Source organism: Danio rerio, chromosome 5 (assembly GCF_052040795.2).
Source record: "Danio rerio strain M-AB ecotype USA chromosome 5, GRCz13ab, whole genome shotgun sequence".
Taxonomy (NCBI): Eukaryota; Metazoa; Chordata; class Actinopteri; order Cypriniformes; family Danionidae; genus Danio; species Danio rerio.
The window spans coordinates 29,857,289-29,884,813 of NC_141025.1; the positions used below are offsets into that span (position 1 = coordinate 29,857,289).

Here is a 27,525-nt window from a genome sequence, read left to right on the forward strand (position 1 = left end):
TTGCATAATAATAAAGGTCGTCTATTGGGTAATCAAAATATTTTATATAAAATAATATTTGCTGATTGGATAGCTGTGATGACCTTTCCATTGAGCCCTTGACCTCATCAATGTTAATGACATGTTATGGTTTATTTTCATAATAAATTCATATACAAATTTAAGTTAACTAATAATGGGATTAGACAAAATTATTACAGATAAAAAAAAGTACATAATGTTCAGGTTAAATGCTGATGGCCTGTGATTTATTGACTGCAGATTTAAGGGATTTCTCAGAGGTTAATAATTTGTGTTCTTACTAAAGTTAAATAAAAAGTAAACAGACTAAAGGTTGTTTTATGATCAAACAAACTGTAAGAGCACAGGCTTTATAACTCGACTAGTCTAGTTTGAGAAAAGAGGAACAACAGCTGTCTGAAGAGGTAGGACCGTTCTGTGCTTGAGATCTGAATTATTGAATAATTGTTTGATAAATAAATATAAATCTGATCTTTTAGATGAACCTTAGAAGACAGAAAATACAGCAGTAGGATAAAATGTTCATCGTCACTGATGAATCAAAATGTCATGAACATGTCCTCATTGTCACAAAAATGTTGCTAAACTCTGTTCAATTTCTTCTCAGAGACTTTAAGACCATGGAACAGAACGGTGTATTTTTGTGGATTTGTGGTTTTGCAATAGTTGTCTGTGGGAATCAAGAGACTTTACAACAACCTCCCATTAGCGCTAAACTCCCGTCATTGATAAACATGAACAACGATTTTGCTTTTAACCTGTACAAGAGGCTTATAGAATCGCCTGACTATCAGTCCAAAAACATCTTCTTCTCTCCGTTCAGTGTGTCTATGGCCCTTTCTGAGCTTTCTTTAGGAGCCGGTGGAGACACCAAACAGCAGCTTCTCAGTGGCATTGGCTACAACAGCACAATCTTCAGCACTGAGGAAATGCACCAGCTTTTTCACAGTCTCCTGGAAGATATCGGCAATAGGACAGAAGTGGACATTGATGTCGGCACTGCTCTTTATGTAAGCGACCGATTTAAGCCTCATTCTAAGTTTCTGGAGGACATGAAGGAGTTTTACCACTCTGATGGCTTCACTGTAGATTTTAGTGTTAAAGAAACAGTGGATCAAATTAATAAATATGTGGAGGAAAAAACACATGGAAAAATCAATCAAGCTGTCGATGATCTGGAAGAGGATACTTTGATGTTTCTTCTCACATACATATATTTTAAAGGTAAGTGTGCAGCTATACACAATTGTCAAAGTATTGGAGTCCTGGAAATGGCATTAGATGTTCTTAAATAATTTCACTATTTCTTCTGAAGGAAAATGGGACAAGCCTTTTAAGCCAGAAAAAACCCGTGAGAGTACATTTCATATAGATGATAAGACCACCGTTCCAGTGCAAATGATGCATCAGTATGAACGTCTCAAAGTCTTTTATGATGTTGAACTATTCAGTAAAGTCCTCTGTCTTGACTACAACGATTCCTTCTCCATGTTTCTGGCTGTCCCAGACGTTTACATGAAGCAAAAAACCATCAAAGATCTAGAGATGACAGTCTCTAGACAGCACATTGAAAAGTGGAGGAGAAGTGTATCTGAACGGTTGGTTGTCTACATCTAAACTAAAATCCAAAGTTACATCCCAATTGTTTCATTAAAGTGTTTTAGGTGTGTTAATCATATGGATTACCCAGTCATCTTTAACCACAGTGACTTCTTTTTTTCCTGCAGAAAAGTTGACATCTTTGTCCCTAAGCTTTCTCTGAAAACATCATACTCCCTGAAGGATATTTTGAAGGGAATGGGAATGACTGATATGTTTTCAGATAAAGCCGACTTTACAGGAGTTTCAGAGGAAAATATCTTCGTTTCAAAAGTAAAGTTTCAAATCCATCTCTATTCAAAGTCAAAAAGTCAAGTCAACAGTGTTTTGCAGTGCTGAAAAGATCATATACAGTATATAACATGATGTTTACTCTTCAATTTTAGAAATATGGGTAACACTTTCATTTAGGTCATAATTCATGTTGTTAACAAACCAATAACTAACAATACCAGCTTAATAAACTACTAATCAACTCTTTATTAATAGTTAGTAAAAGCTGTTTAGATTTGGGTAGAATTAAGAATGCAGGATAGGAATATACTTTATAACTAATAATGAACAGTTGATATCTTAATAATAATAATAATAAGCCAGTAGTTAATAGCATGAATCGTGACCTACTGTAACTGAAGTGTTACTGAAATATGAGCAGCATTTATATTTAATTTATATACACTGAATCTAATCAAGTTAAATATTTGGTCAAATCAAAATGAGACTCAGAACAGAATCCATTCAGACTTTTGTAGTTTTTGAAGATTTAGAGACAGGGATTGTTTTGACAATTTTTTACACAAAACTTTGGAAAAAATAAAGGAAAACCGTTAGTTTTGAAGCACATCATTGACATTTAAATATAAGCTAAATCATGACTTTATTATACAATTAAAAGACTTTAAGAGGAGTGTGTTTGATTTACTTTTAGGTTTTGCATAAAGCCACTCTGGATATCGATGAGCAAGGAACCACCGCAGCAGCAGTGACAGGAGTTGAAATAAGACCAACTTCCTACGACCCATTGAGTGATTTGAGATTTGATCACCCATTCATGATCTTTATCACGGATCAAACAAATGACAACATCCTTTTCGTTGGGAAAGTCGTCAACCCAAATGAAAAACTGTGATGTGGCCCAAAAGATGTTAAAACAAAGTTAGCCAGTAGGTGGAAACCATTTAACAATTGCAGTGCCATATATTGCAGACTACTAGAGTCGCCTTCCTGCAGAGTTCAGTTCTTATTGTTAGAAAACAGCTGGATCAGCTAATGTAGGTGATGGTTGGAAATAAATTGCAAGAAAATAAACCTGCAACACAGGGTACCATGCAGGCTTTGTGAGATTTATTTCATCCTGTCCACCAAATGACAACTGTTATATGATTTTATTTCATTTATTTACTACTGATTTGATTACTTTCATACATCACACATTTTGTGCTCAATAATTCAACTCTGGATGGAAAATAGGGAGCTAAAATAACAATACAAAAACACATTGCTGGTCTTCACTCGCAGTAGAAGAACATAAAACCTATTTTTCTTAAAGGTGCAATATGTAAGTTTGACCCACTGGTTGAACTAGGTATTGCATTCCTGGATCAAAACACATGCAATCACAGGTTGCCAGATTGAGGACCAACAGGAGAGAGTCTGACGATCGAGCCTAAAGACTGATTTAAACCGTGTTCTAAATAAAAGCAATGGCACGCGACAGAAGAAATATTGTCCATATTAGTTTTTGTTCTAATAAACTCCTTGACTTAATATATATTATACTGATATTAGACTGCTTCTATTTCTTGCAGCTGAATAACAGAAAACTGACAATGATCACCTCAGAGACACCTGATGTACTTTATTCAGTGTTAAATGCTAAGAGTTTTGTGAGTTTGAATGCCATTTTACATGACATTTATTGCCATACTACTGAAAGTGGCAGCAGATAGTTCACCTCAGATCTTGAAAATAAAATAAACTGTTTAAAATTAGACTTAGAACTGTGACTCAAAACCACCACATATCAGTGATTCAGCATGCACATTTAATAATGTTAAAGAGGTTTAATATGTATTAATTCCATTATAATCCGTACCATTTTGTGAGGGAGTGCATATTCTGTGCTTCTTAGTGGCTGCATTTAAATTTCTGTTTTCTATTTCACGTTTCGTCTGGTACACAAAACTAAATTGCTTATCACGTATCGTCACGTAGGGTGTTGTTAGGACACGTGGTTACAATGTTACCTGCTGACCTGGGGCCTCATGTATCAATTCTGAGTATGCACAAAAACTTTGCGTACGCCAGGTTTCACGTTCACGTTTGGACTTACTAACGATGAAATTAACGTGAGAATGTGTGTTGGTCCTCGTCAACTTCATGTCTAGCGTACATGTATTTCTTGTGTGTGTTTGTTTTTTGTTTTTTTTATTGGCGACTCCAAGAGTTAACGTTCGAGGTTACTAAAGTAACCCTTGGTTCCCCGAGGAGGGGAACGGAAGCACTATAAGTGGATTTGATTGTTAAAATCCACGCATTGGGAGGTTCGGTTCAGAAGCTACTCGTCTGAAAGAGTATTGAACGGGCCAATTAAGAATAAATTGGCAGCGCAAGCCTGCGCAGGTGAGCGGCATAAGCAATCAACTGAGTATATAAGCTCACCTGGCGCCAGCAGACACTATCCTTTTTAAACTGAAGAGACTTTTAACAGCTAAGGGACAGTCATTATGGCGACGGAGTATAGTGCTTCCGTTCCCCTCCTCGGGGAACGAAGGGTTACTTTAGTAACCTCGAACGTTCCCCTTCGGGGGGAACTCCAGTTCTATAAGTGGATTTGATTGTTAAAATCCACGCATTGGGAGCCCATTGAAAGCGCCATAATGACTGCACCTTACCAACACCCACATGAGAGAGCGGTCAGGCAAGCGTGACGCACCTAGATCACGAGAGGCGTGGTCCTCCAACGTGCCCTTGGCCCTAACTTATCCTACTTCAAAAGAAGTTTTACGGAATAGGTATCTTTTTTGGGAGTCGCTAGCGTCTAGATAATTCTAGGAATACATGACAGTACGTTGGGAAGCGTGCCATCCCAGTAGGGAGGACGCTGCGGAGACCATCCGCACCCAATAGGGGGAAACAAATGGAATTACATATGGACTAACCCTGAAAAGGGGGAGTGCGCATAAAAGGTGGTTAGCAGATAGGGAAAGCACGGGTCCGCCCAGGGGGGGAACTTAACCGTGGCGGAAAAAGCATATGGGGATCACCAGCGGGGATCGGCCATAGCAGGCACCTATACCCAAAACGCGGGCTGACCAGCGGGCAGACCTACTACGTAATGGGCCAGCAAGTGACTCCTCCACTGAGTCAGTGCTGGGGGCCTCGGAGGAATCTGCAGGGCTCACCAAATGGGGAACTTTACTGACAGACAGGAGGGTGCACATCTCTCCGTGTTAGGGAAAAAAAGGCACCGCAAGCGTGTACAACACCTACCGAGTTGTTTCCTTAATCACCAAAGGTACCTAACACCCTTGAGGAAACCGGCTCCACTCGCAGATTATAAAATCTTGCAAATGTGTTGGGTGTCGCCCAGCCCGCAGCTCTACAAATGTCTGTTAAAGAAGCGCCACGCGCACACGCCCAAGAGGATGCAACGCTCCGAGTGGAGTGCGCATGCACTCCTGGGGGGCGCGGCTTGCCTCTGCTCAAATAGGCACATGAAATGGCCTCCACAATCCAGTGGGATAAACGTTGTTTAGACACAGCACTTCCCTGCTGCCGTCCGCCATAACAGACAAAGAGCTGCTCAGAAGATCTAAAGTTCTGAGTACGGTCCACATAAATGCGCAGAGCGCGAACTGGACAAAGTAAGGACAGGGCTGGGTCTGCCTCCTCCGGGGGCAGCGCTTGTAAGGTTACTACCTGATCTCTAAAAGGAGTGGTAGGAACTTTGGGCACATAACCCGGGCGGGGTCTCAGAATAACGTGAGAAAATCCCGGCCCGAATTCCAGGCACGAGTCACTGACCGAAAATGCCTCCAGGTCCCCGACCCTCGTAATGGAGGCCAACGCGACCAGCAGAGCTGTCTTCAGGGACAGAAATCTTAAAGATACTGTATCAAGTGGCTCGAAGGGATCAAATCGCAGGCTCGTGAGAACGAGGGCGAGATCCCAAGAGGGCGTGAGAGGGGGGCGAGTTGGATTAATTCGCCTAGCGCCTCCGAGGAACCGGATGATGAGGTTATGCTTTCCCATGGTGCCGCCAGTCACCGCGTCATGGTGAGCGGAGATGGCAGCAACGTAAACCTTGAGAGTGGAGGGCGACAGCCTGCTGTCCAGCTTCTCTTGAAGGAAAGAGAGCACAACACTGATCTGGCAAGATCGGGGGTCTTCTCTGCGAGAGACACACCACTCAGTGAATAGACTCCACTTCAGGGCGTAGGCGCGCCTCGTGGAGGGGGCTCTAGCCTGAGTGATGGTATCAACCACCGCGGGCGGCAGGTTACCTAAGTCTTCCTCGCGTCTATGGACCACACGTGGAGGTTCCAGAGATCGGGACGAGGGTGCCAGACGGTGCCTTGTCCCTGAGAAAGTAGGTCCTCTCTCAAGGGATCTGCCAAGGGAGGGACGTCGCGAGGAGGAAGAGCTCTGATATCCAGGTTCGGTTGGGCCAGGGGGGCGCAACTAACAAAACCTGCTCCTCGTCCTCCCTGACCTTGCACATTAACTGCGCGATCAGGCTCACTGGGGGAAACGCATACTTGCGTACACCCCGAGGCCAGCTGTGGGCCAGTGCATCCGTGCCGAGATAGCCCTCGGTCAGGGAATAAAATAACTGGCAATGAGCGTTCTCGGGGGAAGCAAACAGATCGATCTGGGCCTCCCCGAATCGCGCCCATATCAGCTGAACAGACTCGGGGTGGAGTCTCCATTCTCCAGAGTGAATCTGCTGCCGTGAGAGCACATCGGCTGCACGGTTGAGCATACCTGGGATGTGAATGGCGCGCAGCGACTTCAGCCGCGGGTGACTCCAGAAGAGCAGATGGCGGGCGAGCTGAGACATGCGGTGAGAGCGCATACCCCCCATGCGGTTGATATACGCTGCCGCCGCCGTACTGTGCGTCCTGACCAGCACTTGTTGCTGCCGCAGCGCCGGAGAAAAACGGCGGAGAGCAAGGAACACTGCCAACAGCTCTAGGCGATTGATGTGCCAATGCAGCTGGGCACCTACCCACAGGCCCGCAGCTGCATGCCCGCGACACACGGCTCCCCAGCCTGTGCTGGAAGCATCTGTCGAAACAACAACATGACTGGACGCCTGTCCCAGAGGCACACCGGCCTGCAGGAACGAGGGGTCGTTCCAGGGGCTGAGGGTGCGGCGACACAGCGCAGTAACAGAGACTCGGTGTGTGCCCGCATGCCATGCGTGTCTCGGAACTCGATCTTGAAGCCAGTGCTGAAGTGGTCTCATATGGAGCAATCCGAACGGCATGACGGCCGCAGCGGAAGCCATATGCCCCAGGAGCCTCTGAAAATATTTCAGTGGGACCACTAACTTGCTGTCGAGCTCCCTCAAACAGTTCAGCAGCAGGCGAGCGCGCTCTCCGGAGAGGCGCGCTACCATGGTGACCGAGTCCAGCTCCATCCCGAGAAAAGAGATCCTCTGCACCGGGGCGAGTTTGCTCTTTTCCCAGTTGACCTGCAACCCCAATAGGCGGAGATGCCGGAGCACCTCGTCTCTGTGCGCAGTCAATTGCTCCCGAGAGTGGGCTAAAATCAGCCAGTCGTCGAGATAATTGAGTACGCGGATGCCCGCAAGCCGCAGAGGCGCTAGGGCACCCTCCGCGAGTTTGGTGAAGACCCGCGGAGACAGAGAGAGCCCGAAGGGGAGGACCTTGTACTGCTATGCTCGACCTTCGAACACAAACCGCAGAAACTGACGGTGGCGTGGAAGAATGGAGACATGAAAATACGCGTCCTTCAGGTCTATGGCTGCAAACCAATCCTGAGGACGAACGCATCGGAGGATGCGCCTCTGCGTAAGCATTCTGAACGACAGCTTGTGAAGGCAGCGATTCAAAACGCGCAGATCTAGGATTGGCCGTGACCCACCGCTCTTTTTGGGTACGATGAAGTACGGGCTGTAAAACCCGCTCTCCATCTCGGCTGGAGGTACCGGCTCGATTGCACCCTTCGCCAGGAGGGCAGCAATCTCCTCTCGCAAGACAGGGGCGGACAGGGGATTGACCCTTGTGAAATACACGCCCGTAAACCTGGGAGGCTGTTTGGAGAACTGTAGTTCATAGCCGAGTCTGATCGTGCGTATGAGCCACCGCGAGGGGCTGGCCCGCGCTAACCAGGCAGGCAGAGCCCTCGCTAATGACATCATCGCAGCAATCATTGTGCTGATCCGGGGAGCGCGAGGGTCCCACAGAAGAGCTGGAGGAGAGCGTTTCGCTCTGGCTCCGCACCCTGACTCCTGCGCGGAGCGGGTGTGCTGATCCGGGGAGCGCGAGGGTCCCACAGAAGAGCTGGAGGAGAGCGATTCGCTCTGGCTCTGCACCCTGACTCCTGCGCGGAGCTGGTGTGCTGATCCGGGGAGCGCGAGGGTCCCACAGAAGAGCTGGAGGAGAGCGATTCGCTCTGGCTCCACACCCTGACTCCGGAGGGGGGGCTTGGGGGCTGGGAGAAGGGAGACCATCCCCCAGCGCCCGTCAGCCGCTGGCGGAGCATGCAGACCTTGCGAGCTGAGAGGCGGCGCGTCCCAGGCTGGCAGGGCCTGCAGTGCCCGTGAGCCACTGGCGAAGTGCACCGAACCTACGAGCTAGAGGGCTGAGCTCAAACTGGCAGATTTCGGGCTGTCACCTCCGGAGAAGTGGAAAAGTGCCCTTTCATTTCATGGCAGTAAAAAGTGCCGTTGGAAATGGCGCCCCGCCCTCCAGCGGGGAAAGAGCAAGTTCCCTCCTCTCCAGATGACCTGTCCCAGGGACGCTTCGCGGTCCGTTTGCCAGACTTAGCGGCGTTCTGGGCAGGGGGAGTGGCCTGCTTCCGAGGTGCTCGACGCGCTCGCTTCGCCAGAGGCGAGTGCGGGAGCGGTGCAGCTCTCGTAGGCGGGCGCCTTTGGCGAGGAGCAGGTATGGATGGCACGGCGGGCGGAGTGGGCTTACGGGGCCGCCGATTAGACATCACCCATCGGAATGCTCTCTCACTGCCTCGAATTCCTGGGTGAATTCGCAGACTGTGTCGCCGACCAGCTTGGGATATGGGCGAGTCAAGAAAGCGGACTTTGTCAACTTCGCGCATATCAACCAAGTTTTGTTAGAGGTGGGGCTTCTGGACCACTAGTGTGGACATCGTCCTCCCCAGAGCACACACAGCGGACTTAGTAGTCCGAAGAGCTTTGTCGGCTGCGGTGCGAAGCTCATAAGCCTGGGTTAGACCCACCCTCGTGCAGCTCGGCCAGCGCCTGCGCTTGGTAGCGCTGGACGGTGGCTATCGCATGCAAGGCGGATGCAGCCTGGTCCGTAGCTTTGTAAGCTCTAGCTCCGAGGGAGCCGAAAACTCACAGGCTTTGGATGGCAGACGAAGCAGACCCCGCCAAGAAGAGGCGCTGCGCGGATTAACCGCCATCGCACACTCAACCTGAGAAATCGCCACATACCCCCTGGCTGCTCCACCACCAAGAGTGGTGAGGGTGGAGGGACACGCAGCACGAGCAGAAAAAAGGTGCTCTTTAAGACCGCGTGAGCCTACTGTGCGTCGCCGGGAAGAAGGGAACGCCCCTCTAGTCGGTCCGGCCGCGGAGCTGGGGGATAAACCATCTCCAACCCACGGCCGAAGCAGCCCGGGAAAGCACGGCTAACACGTCCGTTTCAGTATCCGTTTTGACAGTGCTCACCTGCCCGAAGGGGGCGAGCGGGTCCGGATCATTGTCGGACAATGAAAGCCCACCCTCCGATGCCGCGGAGGACATCTGATCTCCAGTGACAGCGAGTGTGAGAGCTACCATCTGATTAGACGGATCACTCCCAGCGCCCGAAGCTTGGATGGAGCGATTGGAGGAGCGAGAGGTCCGCGAGCCCTTAGGCGGCGGATTATCTCTCGCTGGAACCCTCAGATCTGCCCGAGCGCCCGCTGCAGAACAGGAGGCGACTGGGGTGGCTCGCTCTCTCACGAGAGTTTGCCGCGATCTCAATTGCGCGACGGTCATGGCATCGTAGTGACGACATGAACCGCCCCGGAGCACCACATTAACATGCTGGACCCCCAAACATGTAATGCAGTGATCGTGCCCATCATCCCGAGCCAGGAAACCCCCGCAACCAGAAACACACAGTCGGAGCGCCGTCCTGAAAAGGACGTGCTGCACGACTGTGTTGCTCTTTTAGGATGCTTTGCAACAATACGCACCGCTCTGGAGGACCGGACCCAAAGGGACGCCAGGCAAGGGAGAAACCCAGCTCGACCATCTGCCGCTGCGTGGACTCGCTCTGGACCGGGAGACACTTGTTCACTCGAAGTGGCTGTAGACAGCAGGAGGAACCCTCATGAAGCTCGATCAGAAAAGTCTCTGAAGCAAAAAGGATAGTGTCTGCTGGCGCCAGGTGAGCTTATATACTCAGTTGATTGCTTATGCCGCTCACCTGCGCAGGCTTGCGCTGCCAATTCATTCTTAATTGGCCCGTTCAATACTCTTTCAGACGAGTAGCTTCTGAACCGAACCTCCCAATGCGTGGTTTTTAACAATCAAATCCACTTATAGTGCTGGAGTTCCCCCCGAAGGGGAACTTATGTTACATTGCTCACTTCAAAGTATCATAACAACAAAGTATCCTGGCAACTGGTTCTTTTCCAAAGGAACTGACAGACCGCTCGGGGTTAAGCCAGTCGTCTTTGAGCCATGCAATGCCAGCTATATGGGACGGGATCATCAGCATGTATAGCAGGTATATAAGGTGTCTATACCATGCAGTTGACTATACCATTTGCAGCAATCGCCAGTTTTACCAATGTAATCAAAGCGATCGACTGCATGCACATTGCCATAAAGGCACCATCTGAAGACGAGTTTGCATACGTGAATCGGAAACATGTCCATTCAATAAATGTGCAAATAATATGTGATGCTCAAATGCACAACAATATATTGCGGCAAGGTGGCCTTGGTCAACCCATGATTCATTTCTTCTCATAAACAGCATGGTATGAGGCTTTAGTTGGTAAGATGCATTTAAAGATATTATTCCAGCCTAGTTTTTTTATTTATTTATTTTGAGTGTAATTTTTCAACTGCATCTTAGGAGACCACGGTTATCCATTAAAGACGTGGCTGTTAACCCCCCTCAACAACCCAAAAACTGACCAAGAGAGCAGATACAATGATGTCCATTCTCGGACTCGGTCAGTTGTAGAAAGGGAGATTAGCACACATTAAAAATGTCAAGGAAAAGCACAGAGTTTTTTTAAATGGACTGACAATGACGTGGAGTTGCCGCTTCGAGTAACACGTGAATACAAAGTTGCAAAAGAGAGTGAAAATGTAGACTGGTAGACGTGCCAAAACAAATACGCCGATATATTGGACCGCTTTGAAGAACAGTATTCTGCTGATGACGCTGCTTACCCTCCCAGTAAAAACGACATTACTAAACTCAACGAAATTAAAGGCTATAAGGCTTAAGTACAGACACGCAGTAGACTCCGGAAAGAAAAGCGCGCATGGAAGAGTAGTATTGTTGTACTTTGAGCTGTGCGAACAGATTTGGGGTGGTTCTTTGGCCGTCACTATACCATCAGTTGCGGTATCGAAACAAACGAAATAAACAAGAGCACTGATGACACTTAACCACCATCAACCAGTCGCGATAGCCCTTCTCCTTCGCCGTGTAGTTCTACTCCTTCTCCTGTTACAGCAAGTCAAGACTCGGACACAGTTGGGACACCTACAGAGCTGCAAAACAGATGTGACAGGTTGAACGCAACACTTTCATCGTACAGACAAGAGAGGCTTAAACGTAAACTGTCAAATGAAGGTCAGCTCATTACACTTGCACAGGAAGATCTCAAGCTGAGGAGGCAGACATTTGAAAGGATGGAGGCTGCAAACAAAGATTTCTCAGAGAATATTGGCAGACTAACATCAAACATTGAAAAACTGACAAATTCAGTTACAGATCTGTTTGTGCTTATGAGACAGTCAATGGCCCAGAATCCGTTTGTTGCACCACCGCCACCATCACATAACAGCTCACACCATCAGCAGCATTATGGTTACCTCTATGCTCCAGTTGGTGCCTCTGCCCCATCTTCAGCAGCAGCACGACCGACACCACCACAACACCAAGATACTGCTCTTTTTTCGTACACTGAGTATATTTACTCTGATGACAGAGAGTAGTGAGGTCTTTAACCCTTAAAGTTCCTAAAATAAATCTTGTTTTGTATTTGGTTTAATTGCAATGGCTTGTTTAAGTTTATCGTAGCCATGGTTACAAAGTTGACCCTTTGTTTCAGTTGTTTATTCTTTTATTGCAATGCACATTTTTCCTAAAGTTTACAGTAAAGTAACTGTGTTATTTGCTTTTGACATTTTGAGGTTCTGCAGTAATGTTTACGATGCCTGAACTGTATGCTTGTAATGCTTGTCACTGTACTTTCTGACAGTGGACTTTTCAGCTGATAATTTTAGCAATAACAAATCAAGAAGTAATTTTTTTTTTTGTTGCTTTACAGAAACTTTAATGAATACAACCTCGGTTTCAATGTTGAATGCATTATTCAGGAGCATAAGCACTTTAGATATATTTTTGTTCACAGAAAAGTGTATATGATACAATTTAAAAGGAAAAATTAATCACACAAGCTCAATGTCATAAAAGCTAGATTTTGATAATTATTAATTGGTTGTGAACGTTTAATTGTAGTATTTGCAATAAAAAACATATATATAAAAAAAAACTTAAGAGACTCAGTGCAGTGCTTTAACACAAATGGTAAATATGACTGTTACAATTAAGCACTTCAGACTCTTCATGTTCACAGTGTACGCTATCACAACTTCAAAATAAAAAAAAGCTGATACAATTGAACTAAATATTGTAAACCCCATAAATTAAAGCATATTTGACAATGGCAATGCAACAGTTGGTTGATGAAATGATACAGAATATACTGAATTGCTTCCAAAAAATGAAGAGCATCATTCACGGGTCAAAAAACATGGTAAGCACACTTCTTACTCGTCTTTCCTCAGTTTCGTTGCATTCTGTTCTGAAATTATTGTGCTGTGTTGGTGGCTGGAAGTCTCTGTCATGCTGGACAGCTGCAGCAACAGTTTGGTCTGGAACGATTTCTCTGTTAGCTTCACAAAAGTTATGCAAAACAAAACAAGCATTGAAAATGAACAGAAGATCGTCCAGATTTATGTCCATTGCCCTCCGTAATGCTCCGAATCGTGCTTTTAGCAGGCCAAATGCGCATTCAATCACCATTCTGCACTTGCACAATGACAACCCAAAGTACTGTTCTTAAGGAGTATTTCCTCCACTCGCATACTCTTTCATGACATAGGGAAGCAGGGGGTATGTCGGGTCTCCTAGAAGAAAGACAGGAATAGGATCTTCTCCTTCCACGATTACTTTTGGACAAGAAGGAATTTTTCCATCTTTCAAGTAAGCATTGATTTTTGAATTTGCAAATATGCGCACATCGTGTACGCTGCCAGGCCATTTAATAACGACGTCCATGAAATAGTTTTTGTAATCACAGATAGCCTGGATATTTAGCGAGAAGCTGTTTTTTCTGTTGATGTAATCAGTGGAGTGGGCGGAAGGCTGTTTTATTTCTACAGAATATGCATGCAGTCAATGGCTCCAAGACACTGCGGCATCCCATGTGTTTGATAAAAGTTTGTGACAAGCCTCTGCACCTCAGTTTCTGTAAATGGAAGTGAAACATACTAGGGACTCAGATGAAATGTGTGCTCTGCACACTTCTTTGATTATTTTGGACACAGTTTGTCTGGCTAATCCAAACGCATTCGCTGTTTTCCGCAGCCTGCCTTCAACGCCTAAATAGTACAAAGTACATGCAACCTTTGTAACAACGTCCACCGGTGATCTTATTCGCATTGGCTGGCAATGTGAGGTCGTAACAGCTCACTCAGACGATACAAAGAATCCCGAGACATTCTGAAGTTCTCGCGCCACTCCTCAGGCACAACAAGTCCACACACAAAGTTATACCACCAAACACGACATCGTCCAGGTCTCACCCAAAATCTCTGCTCCATGTACGGTCTGAACCATAACTGTGGTCTAGACCTGCCGCTAAATAACAGCTGAGTACACGTTCCATGTCCTTTGATAAAAACCAAACTGGAGCATATACAAACTTACATTAATTTTTAACAATGCTGTCAAAACTGAGAGCATCCAAAACAAATGCTGCAAGATGTGGTCCACCATTTTTGCTGAATTAATAACATGACTGTCACATGACAAAAAACGCATCATCGTTTTCAAAAGACTCCGTTTTCACAGTCTACACTACGACACAAAAATGGCGTTTTCAAATTTATCCACTTTGGAGAGCGTTTTCAAAAAGATACGGTTTTGTTTCCCAAAAACGCGCCTCAGTGTGGATGGAAGGGCAAAATGGAGACAAAAATATGCGTTTTCAAATGAAAACGCATTAGTGTGGACATAAATAGTTTGCTAATCTTGATGGTCAATGGCTTTCCTTCCCTTCACCCAGCCTACAAAGTCATCTGTGTGTATTTGTGGAGAAAGTGGATCAATGTCTTTTTATCATTCATTTGTTGACATGCACCCTTTACACCATAATAATTATTTGCATAATAATATATGTCTTCTATTAGGTAATCAAATTATTTTATATAAAATAATATTTGCTGATTGGTCAGCTGTGATGACCTTTCCATTAGACCCTTTACCTTATCAATGTCAATGACATGTTACTCAATTTATTTTTAAGATTTTAGTTTTTTTTCTACACTAAATATAGCTTTGTGTTTGTAGTAAAACTGTGGTTATACAAATTATGTTGATACAGTAAAAATGTTACACTATTAGTACAGTAAAGCCAAAGTTAATTATCATAATACATCCATAAACAAAATTCAATTAAATAATAATGGGATTCGACTGAAACTGATTACGGATATAACAAGTGCATACTGTACTATATTCTGTCTTCTCATCATTAAGGTTAAATGCTGATAGCCTGCGACCATTAATTGACTGCTGATTTGAGGGCTTTCTTATGAGGTTAATAAATTTATTTTGTTTTACTTCTTACATACATATATTTTAAAGGTAAGTGTGCAGCTATACACAATAGTCAAAGCATTGGAGTTCTGAAAATGGCATTAGATCTTAAATAATTGCACTCTTTCTTCTGAAGGAAAATGGGACAAGCCTTTTAACCGAGAAACAACCAGTGAGAGTACATTTCATATAGATGATAAGACCACCGTTCCAGTGCAAATGATGCACCAGTATGAACGTCTCAAAGTCTATTATGATGCTGAATTGTCCACTAAAGTCCTCTGTCTTGACTACAACGATTCCTTCTCCATGTTTCTGGCTGTCCCAGATGTTCACATGGGGCGAAAAACCATCAAAGATCTAGAGATGACAGTCTCTAGACAGCACATTGAAAAGTGGAGGAGAAGTGTATCTGAACGGTTGGTTGTCTACATCTAAACTAAAATCCAAAGTTACATCCCAATTGTTTCATTAAAGTGTTTTAAGTGCGTTCATCATATGGATTACCCAGTCATCTTTAACCACAGAGACTTCTTTTTTTTTCCTGCAGAAAAGTTGACATCTACGTCCCCAAGCTTTCTCTGAAAACATCATACTCCCTGAAGGATATTTTGAAGGGAATGGGAATGGCTGATATGTTTTCAGATAAAGCCGACTTTACAGGAGTTTCAGAGGAAAAGATCTTCGTTTCAAAAGTAAAGTTTCAAATCCATCTCTATTCAAAGTCAAAAAGTCAAGTCAACAGTGATTTGCAGTTCTGAAAAGATTATATACAGTATCTAAACTGATGTTTAACCTTCGATTAAAAAAACAAAAAACATTTTAGTTTAGGTTACAATTCCTGTTATTAACAAACCAATAACTAACACTACCAGCTTAACAAACTTATCTAAACTAAATCTAACAAACTAAATCAACTGTTTAATAATAGTTAGTAAAAGCTGTGTTTAGATTTGGGTAAGATTAGGAATGCAGAATAGGATTATACTTTATAACTACTAATGAACAGGTTATGTCTTAATAGAAGGTAATAAGCCAGTAGTTAATAGCAGGAATCGTGACCTACTGTAACTGAAGTGTTACTGAAATATGAGCAGCATTTATATTCAATTTTTACATTGAATCTAATCAAGTTAAATATTTGGTCAAATCAAAATAAGACTCTGTGAATCAGAACTGAATCCATTCAGGCAGCACTTTTGTAGTTTTTGAAGATTTGAGGACAGGAATTGTTTTGACAGGGATTGTTTTAAATATACAATTAAAAGACTTTAAGAGGAGTTTGTTTGATTTACTTTCAGGTTTTGCATAAAGCCACTCTGGATATCGATGAGAAAGGAACCACCGCAGCAGCAGTGACAACAGTTCATTTAAGATTTATGTCCTACAGCCCAATGAGTGATTTGAGATTTGATCGCCCATTCATGATCTTTATCACGGATCAAACAAATTACAACATCCTTTTCTTTGGGAAAGTGGTCAACCCAAATGAAAAACTATGATGTGGCCCACAACATGTTAAAACAATGTTAGCCAGTAGGTGGAAACCATTTAACAACTGCTGTGCCATATATTGCTGACTTCCTGCAGAGTTCAGTTCTTATTGTTATAAAACAGCTGGATCAGCTAATGTAGGTGATGGTGGGAAATAAAATGCAAAAAACTGGACTTGCAACACAGGGTACCATGCAGGCTTTGTGAGATTTATTTCATCTTACCCACCAAATAAAAACTTATAATGATTTTATTTCATTCATTTATTACTGATTTGATTACTTTCATACATCACATATTTTGTGTTTAATAATTCAACTCTGGATGGAAAATAAGGAGCTAAAATAACAATACAAAAACACATTGCTGGTCTTCACTCACAGTAGAAGAACACAAAGCCTTTTTCTTAAAGGTGCAATATGTAAGTTTGACCCAGTAGTTGAACTAGGATATTGCATTCCTGGATCAAAGTACATGGAAACGCAGGTTGCCAGATTGAGGACCAACAGGAGAGAGTCTGACGATCAAGCCTAAAGGTTGATTAAAACCGTGATCTAAATAAAAGCAGCGGCATATAAAAGAAGAAATATTTCCCATATTAGTTTTTGTTCTAACCAACTTCTTGAATTGATATATTAGAGACGGCTTCTATTTCCTGCAGCTGAACAACAGAAAACTGACAATGATCACCTCAGATACACCTCATGTGCTTTATTTAGTGTTAAATGCTAAGAGTTTTGTGAGTTTGAATGTCATTTTAAATGACATTTGTTGCAGCAGCAGAGTATTTCACCTCAGATCTTGAAAATAAAATAAAGGTGACTCAAAACCACAACATATCAGTGATTCAGCATGTACATTTAATAATGTTAAAGAGCTTTAATATGTATTAAATATAGATTATAATCCTTACCCTTTCGTGAGTGAGTGTATATTATGTGCTTCTGAATGGCTGCATTTAAATTTTAAAGTCATGTTTCGCCTGATGCAAACAGCCAAATTGCTTATCACTGCAAATCTCGTCACGTAGCTTGTTGTTGGGACACGGGGTTACAATGTTATTTGTAGAGCAGGTTTAATTCTCTACACTCTGAGTTTCTGTCAGTCTTTTTCCCTTTTTTAAAGATGAAGCGGTATTTCTCGCCTTAGCCTTACGTTTCCATCCACCTATTTTTATGTTCATTTTGGATTCGCGCATAAAAAAAGTTAATGGAAATGTCGTGATGCACATAACTTTTGAAAAAAAGCACAAAAACCTATGCGCATAACTGAGTAGGATAAACTTGTTATTCGATAAGAAAAGATGCTCATAAACTGCGATAGAAACACTTTTACTGAACAAATCCCAGTATGTGCATTTAAAAGGTCTGTGGGGGAAACCGGAGCACCTGAAAAAATCCACGCAGACACGTGGAGAACATGCAAGCTACACACAGAAATGCCAACTGACCCAACTGGGATTCAAGCCAGCAACCTTCTTGCTGTGAGGCAACAGTGCTAACCACTGAGCCACACATCAGAAAGTAACCATAAAGTAACCAGTAACCACAATCAGAAAGTAACAATAACACTATTTTAATTTTCCAACAGCTTTCACCAGAACAAATCCTCTTTGGTGTTAAAAACAAACTGGTGTATTAAGCTGCCATATAACAGTCAAATATCTTTATATAAATCATTTGCTAATCTTGAAGGTCAATGGCTTTCCTTCACTTCACCCAGCCCACACAGTCATCTGTGTGTATTTGTGGAGAAAGTGGATCAATGTCTTTTTATCATTGATTTGTTGACATGCACCCTTTACACCATAATAATTATTTGCATAATAATATAGGTCTTCTATTAGGTAATCAAATTATTTTACATAAAATAATATTTGCTGATTGGTCAGCTATGATGACCTTTCCATTAGACCCTTTACCTTATCAACGTCAATGACATGTTACTCAATTTATTTTTAAGATTTTAGGTTTTTTTCTACAGTAAATATAGCTTTCTGTTTGTAGTAAAACTGTGGTTATACAAATTATATTGATTCACTAAAATTGTTACACTTTTAGTACAGTAAAGCCAAAGTTAATTATCATAATACATCCATAAACACAATTCAATTAAATAATAATGGGATTCGACTGAAAATGATTACGGATATAACAAGTACATACTGTACTGTATTCTGTCTTCTCCTCATTAAGGTTAAATGCCGATAGCCTGTGACCATTTATTGACTGCTGATTTGAGGGCTTTCTTATGAGGTTAATAATTTATTTTATTTCTAAAGTTAAATAAAAAGTAAACAGACTAAAGGTTGTTTTAGGATCAAACAAACTGTAAGAGCACAGGCTTTATAACTCAGTCTAGTTTAAGAGGAACAACAGCTGTCTGAAGAGGTAGGACATTTCTGTGCTTGAGATCTGAATTATTGAATAATTGTTTTGTTTGATAAATAAATGTAAATCTGATCTTTTAGATGAACATTAGAAGACAGAAAATACAGCCGCATGATGAGTTGTTCATCGTCACTGATGCGTCAAACTGTCATGAACATGTCCTCATTGTCACCAACATGTTGCTAAACTCTGTTCAATTTCTTCTCAGAGACTTCAAGACCATGGAACAGAACGGTGTATTTTTGTGGATTTGTGGTTTTGCAATAGTTGTCTGTGGGAATCAAGAGACTTTACAACAACCTCCCATTAGCGCTAAACTCCCGTCATTGATAAACATGAACAACGATTTTGCTTTTAACCTGTACAAGAGGCTTATAGAATCGCCTGACTATCAGTCCAAAAACATCTTCTTCTCTCCGTTCAGTGTGTCTATGGCCCTTTCTGAGCTTTCTTTAGGAGCCGGTGGAGACACCAAACAGCAGCTTCTCAGTGGCATTGGCTACAACAGCACAATCTTCAGCACTGAGGAAATGCACCAGCTGTTTCACAGTCTCCTGGAAGACATCGGCAATAGGACAGGAGTGGACATCGATGTCGGCACTGCTCTTTATGCAAGCGACCGATTTAAGCCTCATTCTAAGTTTCTGGAGGACATGAAGGAGTTTTACCACTCTGATGGCTTCACTGTAGATTTCAGGGTCAAAGAAACAGTCGATCAAATTAATAAATATGTGGAGGAAAAAACACATGGAAAAATCAATCAGGCTGTCGATGATCTGGAAGAGGATACTTTTATGTTACTTCTCACATACATATATTTTAAAGGTAAGTGTGAAGCTTTACACAATAGTCAAAGTATTGGAGTTCTGGAAATGGCATTAGATCTTCTTAAATAATTGCACTCTTTCTTCTGAAGGAAAATGGGACAAGCCTTTTAACCCAGAAACAACCAGCGAGAGTACATTTCATATAGATGATAAGACCACCGTTCCAGTGCAAATGATGCACCAGTATGAACGTTTCAAAGTCTATTATGATGCTGAATTGTCCACTAAAGTCCTCTGTCTTAACTACGATTCCTTCTCCATGTTTCTGGCTGTCCCAGATGTTCACATGGGGCGAAAAACCATCAAAGATCTAGAGATGACAGTCTCTAGACAGCACATTGAAAAGTGGAGGAGAAGTGTATCTGAACGGTTGGTTGTCTACATCTAAACTAAAATCCAAAGTTACATCCCAATTGTTTCATTAAAGTGTTTTAAGTGCGTTCATCATATGGATTACCCAGTCATCTTTAACCACAGTGACTTCTTTTTTTTTCCTGCAGAAAAGTTGACATCTACGTCCCCAAGCTTTCTCTGAAAACATCATACTCCCTGAATGATATTTTGAAGGGAATGGGAATGGCTGATATGTTTTCAGATAAAGCCGACTTTACAGGAGTTTCAGAGGAAAAGATCTTCGTTTCAAAAGTAAAGTTTCAAATCCATCTCTATTCAAAGTCAAAAAGTCAAGTCAACAGTGATTTGCAGTTCTGAAGAGATTATATACAGTATCTAAACTGATGTTTAACCTTCGATTAAAAAAAAAAAAAACATTTTAGTTTAGGTCACAATTCCTGTTATTAACAAACCAATAACTAACACTACCAGCTTAACAAACTTATCTAAACTAAATCTAACAAACTAAATCAACTGTTTAATAATAGTTAGTAAATGCTGTGTTTAGATTTGGGTAAGATTAGGAATGCAGAATAGGATTATACTTTATAACTACTAATGAACAGGTTATGTCTTAATAGAAGGTAATAAGCCAGTAGTTAATAGCAGGAATCGTGACCTACTGTAACTGAAGTGTTACTGAAATATGAGCAGCATTTATATTCAATTTTTACATTGAATCTAATCAAGTTAAATATTTGGTCAAATCAAAATAAGACTCTGTGAATCAGAACTGAATCCATTCAGGCAGCACTTTTGTAGTTTTTGAAGATTTGAGGACAGGAATTGTTTTGACAGGGATTGTTTTAAATATACAATTAAAAGACTTTAAGAGGAGTTTGTTTGATTTACTTTCAGGTTTTGCATAAAGCCACTCTGGATATCGATGAGAAAGGAACCACCGCAGCAGCAGTGACAACAGTTTATGCAAGCGTTATGTCCTACAGCCCAATGAGTGATTTGAGATTTGATCGCCCATTCATGATCTTTATCACGGATCATACAAATGACAACATCCTTTTCTTTGGGAAAGTGGTCAACCCAAATGAAAAACTATGATGTGGCCCACAACATGTTAAAACAATGTTAGCCAGTAGGTGGAAACCATTTAACAATTGCAGTGCCATATATTGCAGACTACTAGAGTCGCCTTCCTGCAGAGTTCAGTTCTTATTGTTATAAAACAGCTGGATCAGCTAATGTAGGTGATGGCTGGAAATAAAATGCAAAAAACTGTACTTGCAACACAGGGTACCATGCAGGCTTTGTGAGATTTATTTCATCTTACCCACCAAATGACAACTGTTATATGATTTTATTTCATTTATTTACTAAAGATTTGATTACTTTCATACATCACACATTTTGTGTTTAATAATTCAACTCTGGATGGAAAATAAGGAGCTAAAATAACAATACAAAAACACATTGCTGGTCTTCACTCACAGTAGAAGAACACAAAACCTTTTTCTTAAAGGTGCAGTATGTAAGTTTGACCCAGTAGTTGAACTAGGATATTGCATTCCTGGATCAAAGTACATGGAAACGCAGGTTGCCAGATTGAGGACCAACAGGAGAGAGTCTGACGATCAAGCCTAAAGGTTGATTTAAACCGTGTTCTAAATAAAAGCAGCGGCATATAAAAGAAGAAATATTTCCCATATTAGTTTTTGTTCTAACCAACTCCTTGAATTGATATATTAGAGACGGCTTCTATTTCCTGCAGCTGAACAACAGAAAACTGACAATGATCACCTCAGATACACCTCATGTGCTTTATTTAGTGTTAAATGCTAAGAGTTTTGTGAGTTTGAATGTCATTTTAAATGACATTTGTTGCAGCAGCAGAGTATTTCACCTCAGATCTTGAAAATAAAATAAAGGTGACTCAAAACCACAACATATCAGTGATTCAGCATGTACATTTAATAATGTTAAAGAGCTTTAAAATGTATTAAATATAGATTATAATCCTTACCCTTTCGTGAGTGAGTGTATATTATGTGCTTCTGAATGGCTGCATTTAAATTTTAAAGTCATGTTTCGCCTGATGCAAACAGCCAAATTGCTTATCACTGCAAATCTCGTCACGTAGCTTGTTGTTGGGACACGGGGTTACAATGTCATTTGTAGAGCAGGTTTAATTCTCTACACTCTGAGTTTCTGTCAGTCTCCTTCCCTTTTTTAAAGATGAAGCGGTATTTCTCGCCTTAGCCTTACGTTTCCATCCACCTATTTTTATGTTCATTTTGGATTCGCGCATAAAAAAAGTTAATGGAAATGTCGTGATGCACATAACTTTTGAAAAAAAGCACAAAAACCTATGCGCATAACTGAGTAGGATAAACTTGTTATTCGATCAGAAAAGATGCTCATAAACTGCGATAGAAACACTTTTACTGAACAAATCCCAGTATGTGCATTTAAAAGGTCTGTGGGGAAAACCGGAGCACCTGAAAAAATCCCACGCAGACACGTGGAGAACATGCAAGCTACACACAGAAATGCCAACTGACCCAACTGGGATTCAAGCCAGCAACCTTCTTGCTGTGAGGCAACAGTGCTAACCACTGAGCCACACATCAGAAAGTAACCATAAAGTAACCAGTAACCACAATCAGAAAGTAACAATAACACTATTTTAATTTTCCAACAGCTTTCACCAGAACAAATCCTCTTTGGTGTTAAAAACAAACTGGTGTATTAAGCTGCCATATAACAGTCAAATATCTTTATATAAATCATTTGCTAATCTTGAAGGTCAATGGCTTTCCTTCACTTCACCCAGCCTACACAGTCATGTGTGTGTGCAGAAAGTGGATCAATGTCTTTTTATCATTGATTTGTTGACATGCACCCTTTACACCATAATAATTATTTGCATAATAATATAGGTCTTCTATTAGATAAGCAAATTATTTTACATAAAATAATATTTGCTGATTGGTCAGCTATGATGACCTTTCCATTAGACCCTTTACCTTATCAATGTCAATGACATGTTACTCAATTTATTTTTAAGATTTTAGTTTTTTTTCTACAGTAAATATAGCTTTCTGTTTGTAGTAAAACTGGTTATACAAATTATATTGATACACTAAAATTGTTACACTTTTAGTACAGTAAAGCCAAAGTTAATTATCATAATACATCCATAAACACAATTCAATTTAATAATAATGGGATTTGACTGAAAATGATTACGGATATAACAAGTGCATACTGTACAGTCTTCTCCTCATTAAGGTAAAATGCTGATGGCCTGTGACCATTTATTAACTGCTGATTTGAGGGCTTTCTTGGAGGTTAATAATTTATTTTCTAACTAAAGTTAAATAAAAAGTAAACAGACTAAAGGTTGTTTTATGATCAAACAAACTGTAAGAGCACAGGCTTTATAACTCGACTAGTCTAGTTTGAAAAAAAAGGAACAACAGCTGTCTGAAGAGGTAGGACATTTCTGTGCTTGAGATCTGAATTATTGAATAATTGTTTTGTTTGATAAACATATGTAAATCTGACCTTTTAAATGAACATTAGAAGACAGAAAATACAGCAGTATGATGAGTTGTTCATCGTCACTGATGCGTCAAACTGTCATGAACATGTCCTCATTGTGTCAGGGTTCTGCCACTCTGGTCTTGTAAATTCTTGTTTTGGTGGCAGAGCTCTGACACTACCCATGTCTGGTCCTGTTTCTGTCTCTGTGTGCGCGTGCCGTCGTAAGTGTATGCGGAGTGTCCCTCAGACGCGCGCGCTCTTGTACTAGTGTTTGTGTTTGTTCTGTCAGCATCGCGCTGCTTTATTCTCTGCGCCTCCGTCTAGTTGGTTTCAGTTTTGGTTGGCGCTGAGATGAAGCATGCACGTTGCTTATGTGTGAGCGCACGGTAAGGTGTTTATCTATCGTGTGCTAGTGTCTTGCGTCTCTTGTCAAAGCACGTGCCTCTGTGTTTACATTGTGGTCACGTGCTTTTGTCGTGTGCTTCAGTGTTGTGCTTGTCTTGTCATAAACATGCAGTTAATGAGTATTCTCATTGGCTGCATGTTCTGGTCCTGTTTTATGTGAGCGCATGGCTTGTGTTGTCTCTCTGTGTCATGCGCTCTCCCGTCTATTGTCTAGTCCCACCCTCCTTGTTAACTCATTATTAGTTTGTCATGTTCACCTGTGTGTCTATTTACTTTTTGCTTTATAATCCCCTCATGTTTTCTGTTCTGTGCCAGTTTGTCGTCTAAACTCCCCATGTGTTCCTGCTCTTGTCATGCCAGCCAAGTTTGTTTGTTAGTGTCATAGTTATGTTTTTCCCCCTCAGGGTGGTTTTTGTTCTTCTTTTGTTTTATTTTTATTATCAATAAATCATCCTGTTTGCACTTGAGTCCTCACTCCCTCATTCTTCCTGAACCCTGACACATTGTCACAAAAATGTTGCTACATGTAAACTCTGTTAATTTCTTCTCAGAGACTTCAAGACCATGGAACAGAACGGTGTATTTTTGTGGATTTGTGGTTTTGCAATAGTTATCTGTGGGAATCAAGAGACTTTACAACAACCTCCCATTAGCGCTAAACTCCCGTCATTGATAAACATGAACAACGATTTTGCTTTTCACCTGTACAAGAGGCTTATAGAATCGCCTGACTATCAGTCCAAAAACATCTTCTTCTCTCCGTTCAGTGTGTCTATGGCCCTTTCTGAGCTTTCTTTAGGAGCCGGTGGAGACACCAAACAGCAGCTTCTCAGTGGCATTGGCTACAACAGCACAATCTTCAGCACTGAGGAAATGCACCAGCTGTTTCACAGTCTCCTGGAAGACATCGGCAATAGGACAGGAGTGGACATCGATGTTGGCACTGCTCTTTATGCAAGCGACCGATTTAAGCCTCATTCCAAGTTTCTGGAGGACATGAAGGAGTTTTACCACTCTGATGGCTTCACTGTAGATTTCAGGGTCAAAGAAACAGTCGATCAAATTAATAAATATGTGGAGGAAAAAACACATGGAAAAATCAATCAGGCTGTCGATGATCTGGATGCGGATACTTTTATGGTACTTCTCACATACATATATTTTAAAGGTAAATGTGAAGCTTTACACAATTGTCAAAGTATTGGAGTTCTGGAAATGGTATTAGATCTTAAATAATTGCACTCTTTCTTCTGAAGGAAAATGGGACAAGCCTTTTAACCCAGAAACAACCAGCGAGAGTACATTTCATATAGATGATAAGACCACCGTTCCAGTGCAAATGATGCATCAGTATGAACGTCTCAAAGTCTATTATGATGCTGAACTGTCCACTAAAGTCCTCTGTCTTGACTACGATTCCTTCTCCATGTTTCTGGCTGTCCCAGATGTTCACATGGGGCGAAAAACCATCAAAGATCTAGAGATGACAGTCTCTAGACAGCACATTGAAAAGTGGAGGAGAAGTGTATCTGAACGGTTGGTTGTCTACATCTAAACTAAAATCCAAAGTTACATCCCAATTGTTTCATTAAAGTGTTTTAAGTGCGTTCATCATATGGATTACCCAGTCATCTTTAACCACAGTGACTTCTTTTTTGTCCTGCAGTGAAGTTGACATCTACGTCCCCAAGCTTTCTCTGAAAACATCATACTCCCTGAAGGATATTTTGAAGGGAATGGGAATGGCTGATATGTTTTCAATAAAAGCCGACTTTACAGGAGTTTCAGAGGAAAAGATCTTCGTTTCAAAAGTAAAGTTTCAAATCCATCTCTATTCAAAGTCAAAAAGTCAAGTCAACAGTGATTTGCAGTTCTGAAAAGATTATATACAGTATCTAACATGATGTTTACCATTTCATTAAAAAAAAAAAACAATTTAGTTAAGGTCACAATTCCTGTTATTAACAAACCAATAACTAACACTACCAGCTTAACAAACTTATCTAAACTAAATCTAACAAACTAAATCAACTGTTTAATAATAGTTAGTAAAAGCTGTGTTTAGATTTGGGTAAGATTAGGAATGCAGAATAGGATTATACTTTATAACTACTAATGAACAGGTAATGTCTTAATAGTAGGTAATAACCCAGTAGTTAATAGCAGGAATCGTGACCTACTGTAACTGAAGTGTTACTGAAATATGAGCAGCATTTATTTTCAATTTATATTCACTGAATCTAATCAAGGTAAATATTTGGTCAAATCAAAATAAGACTCTGTGAATCAGAACTGAATCCATTCAGGCAGCAACTTTTGTAGTTTTTGAAGATTTGAGGACAGGAATTGTTTTGACAGGGATTGTTTTAAATATACAATTAAAAGACTTTAAGAGGAGTTTGTTTGATTTACTTTTAGGTTTTGCATAAAGCCACTCTGGATATCGATGAGAAAGGAACCACCGCAGCAGCAGTGACAACAGTTCATTTAAGATTTATGTCCTACAGCCCAATGAGTGATTTGAGATTTGATCGCCCATTCATGATCTTTATCACGGATCAAACAAATGACAACATCCTTTTCTTTGGGAAAGTGGTCAACCCAAATGAAAAACTATGATGTGGCCCACAAGATGTTAAAACAATGTTAACCAGTAGGTGGAAACCATTTAACAACTGCTGTGCCATATATTGCTGACTTCCTGCAGAGTTCAGTTCTTATTGTTATAAAACAGCTGGATCAGCTAATGTAGGTGATGGTGGGAAATAAAATGCAAAAAACTGGACTTGCAACACAGGGTACCATGCAGGCTTTGTGAGATTTATTTAATCTTACCCACCAAATGACAACTGTTCTATGATTTTAGTATTATTTTCAGTATTACTACTGATTTGATTACTTTCATACATCACACATTTTGTGTTCAATAACTCAACTCTGGATGGAAAATAAGGAGCTAAAATAACAATACAAAAACAAATTGCTGGACTTCACTCACAGTAGAAAAACACAAAACCTTTTTCTTAAAGGTGCAGTATGTAAGTTTGACCCAGTAGTTGAACTAGGATATTGCATTCCTGGATCAAAGTACATGCAAACGCAGGTTGCCAGATAGAGGACCAACAGGAGAGAGTCTGACGATCAAGCCTAAAGGTTGATTTAAACCGTGTTCTAAATAAAAGCAGCGGCATATGATAGAAGAAATATTTCCCATATTAGTTTTTGTTCTAACCAACTCCTTGAATTGATATATTAGAGACGGCTTCTGTTTCCTGCAGCTGAACAACAGAAAACTGAAAACTGATGATCACCTCAGATACACCCCATGTGCTTTATTTAGTGTTAAATGCTAAGAGTTTTGTGAGTTTGAATGTCATTTTGAATGACATTTGTTGCAGCAGCAGCAGAGTATTTCACCTCAGATCTTGAAAATAAAATAAAGGTGACTCAAAACCACAACATACCAGTGATTCAGCATATACATTTAATAAATGAGTCGTGTTGGATCTTTTGCCTGAATGCATCGATGTCGACACAGTACACCAAATAAGCAATACCAGATGGTAAAATGTGAAAGCGCCTTTCCCTTCAGACACTTACAAAGAAGAG

The 27,525-nt window shown here is 41.4% G+C and overlaps 5 protein-coding genes and 1 pseudogene across 8 annotated transcripts in view; all 6 read left to right on the forward strand.

Annotated features, from left to right (window-relative positions):
• LOC147843995 (uncharacterized) overlaps window positions 1–10,431 on the forward strand; it is a 29,231-nt gene extending 18,800 nt beyond the window's left edge. The window contains exon 2 of the mRNA XM_087253536.1: window positions 10,382–10,431. The gene's annotated coding sequence lies outside the window, so the exon portion shown is untranslated. The remainder of the gene's footprint in view (window positions 1–10,381) is intronic.
• zgc:174259 lies at window positions 373–27,189 on the forward strand. 2 transcript variants are annotated; one of them, NM_001111208.2, is given in 5 exon segments: window positions 373–425; window positions 24,468–25,084; window positions 25,173–25,452; window positions 25,583–25,727; window positions 26,335–27,189. In NM_001111208.2, coding segments are annotated over 4 exon segments (1,230 nt in total). In that variant the 5' UTR covers window positions 373–425; window positions 24,468–24,480; the 3' UTR covers window positions 26,536–27,189.
• serpina7 (serpin peptidase inhibitor, clade A (alpha-1 antiproteinase, antitrypsin), member 7) lies at window positions 376–2,944 on the forward strand. Its single transcript, NM_001105589.3, is given in 5 exon segments — window positions 376–425; window positions 629–1,245; window positions 1,337–1,619; window positions 1,749–1,893; window positions 2,549–2,944. Coding segments are annotated over 4 exon segments (1,233 nt in total). The 5' UTR covers window positions 376–425; window positions 629–641; the 3' UTR covers window positions 2,750–2,944.
• LOC147843996 (uncharacterized) lies at window positions 11,060–12,146 on the forward strand (annotated as a pseudogene). Its single transcript, XR_015490686.1, has one exon. The product of XR_015490686.1 is annotated as an uncharacterized LOC147843996, transcript variant X1 (transcript).
• LOC147843997 (alpha-1-antitrypsin homolog) lies at window positions 12,460–16,581 on the forward strand. The gene is made up of 3 exons (XM_087253549.1): window positions 12,460–15,325; window positions 15,457–15,601; window positions 16,208–16,581. Exons 1-3 carry the CDS (start codon window positions 15,126–15,128, stop codon window positions 16,406–16,408), a joined length of 546 nt encoding a protein of 181 aa, XP_087109675.1. The 5' UTR covers window positions 12,460–15,125; the 3' UTR covers window positions 16,409–16,581.
• zgc:113828 lies at window positions 18,727–21,662 on the forward strand. 2 transcript variants are annotated; one of them, XR_015490281.1, is made up of 6 exons: window positions 18,755–18,790; window positions 18,999–19,615; window positions 19,707–19,800; window positions 19,896–19,986; window positions 20,118–20,262; window positions 20,869–21,662. XR_015490281.1 is itself a non-coding variant. In NM_001030107.2 (5 exon segments), coding segments are annotated over 4 exon segments (1,230 nt in total). In that variant the 5' UTR covers window positions 18,727–18,790; window positions 18,999–19,011; the 3' UTR covers window positions 21,070–21,264.
• Window positions 27,190–27,525: the final 336 nt, after the last annotated feature.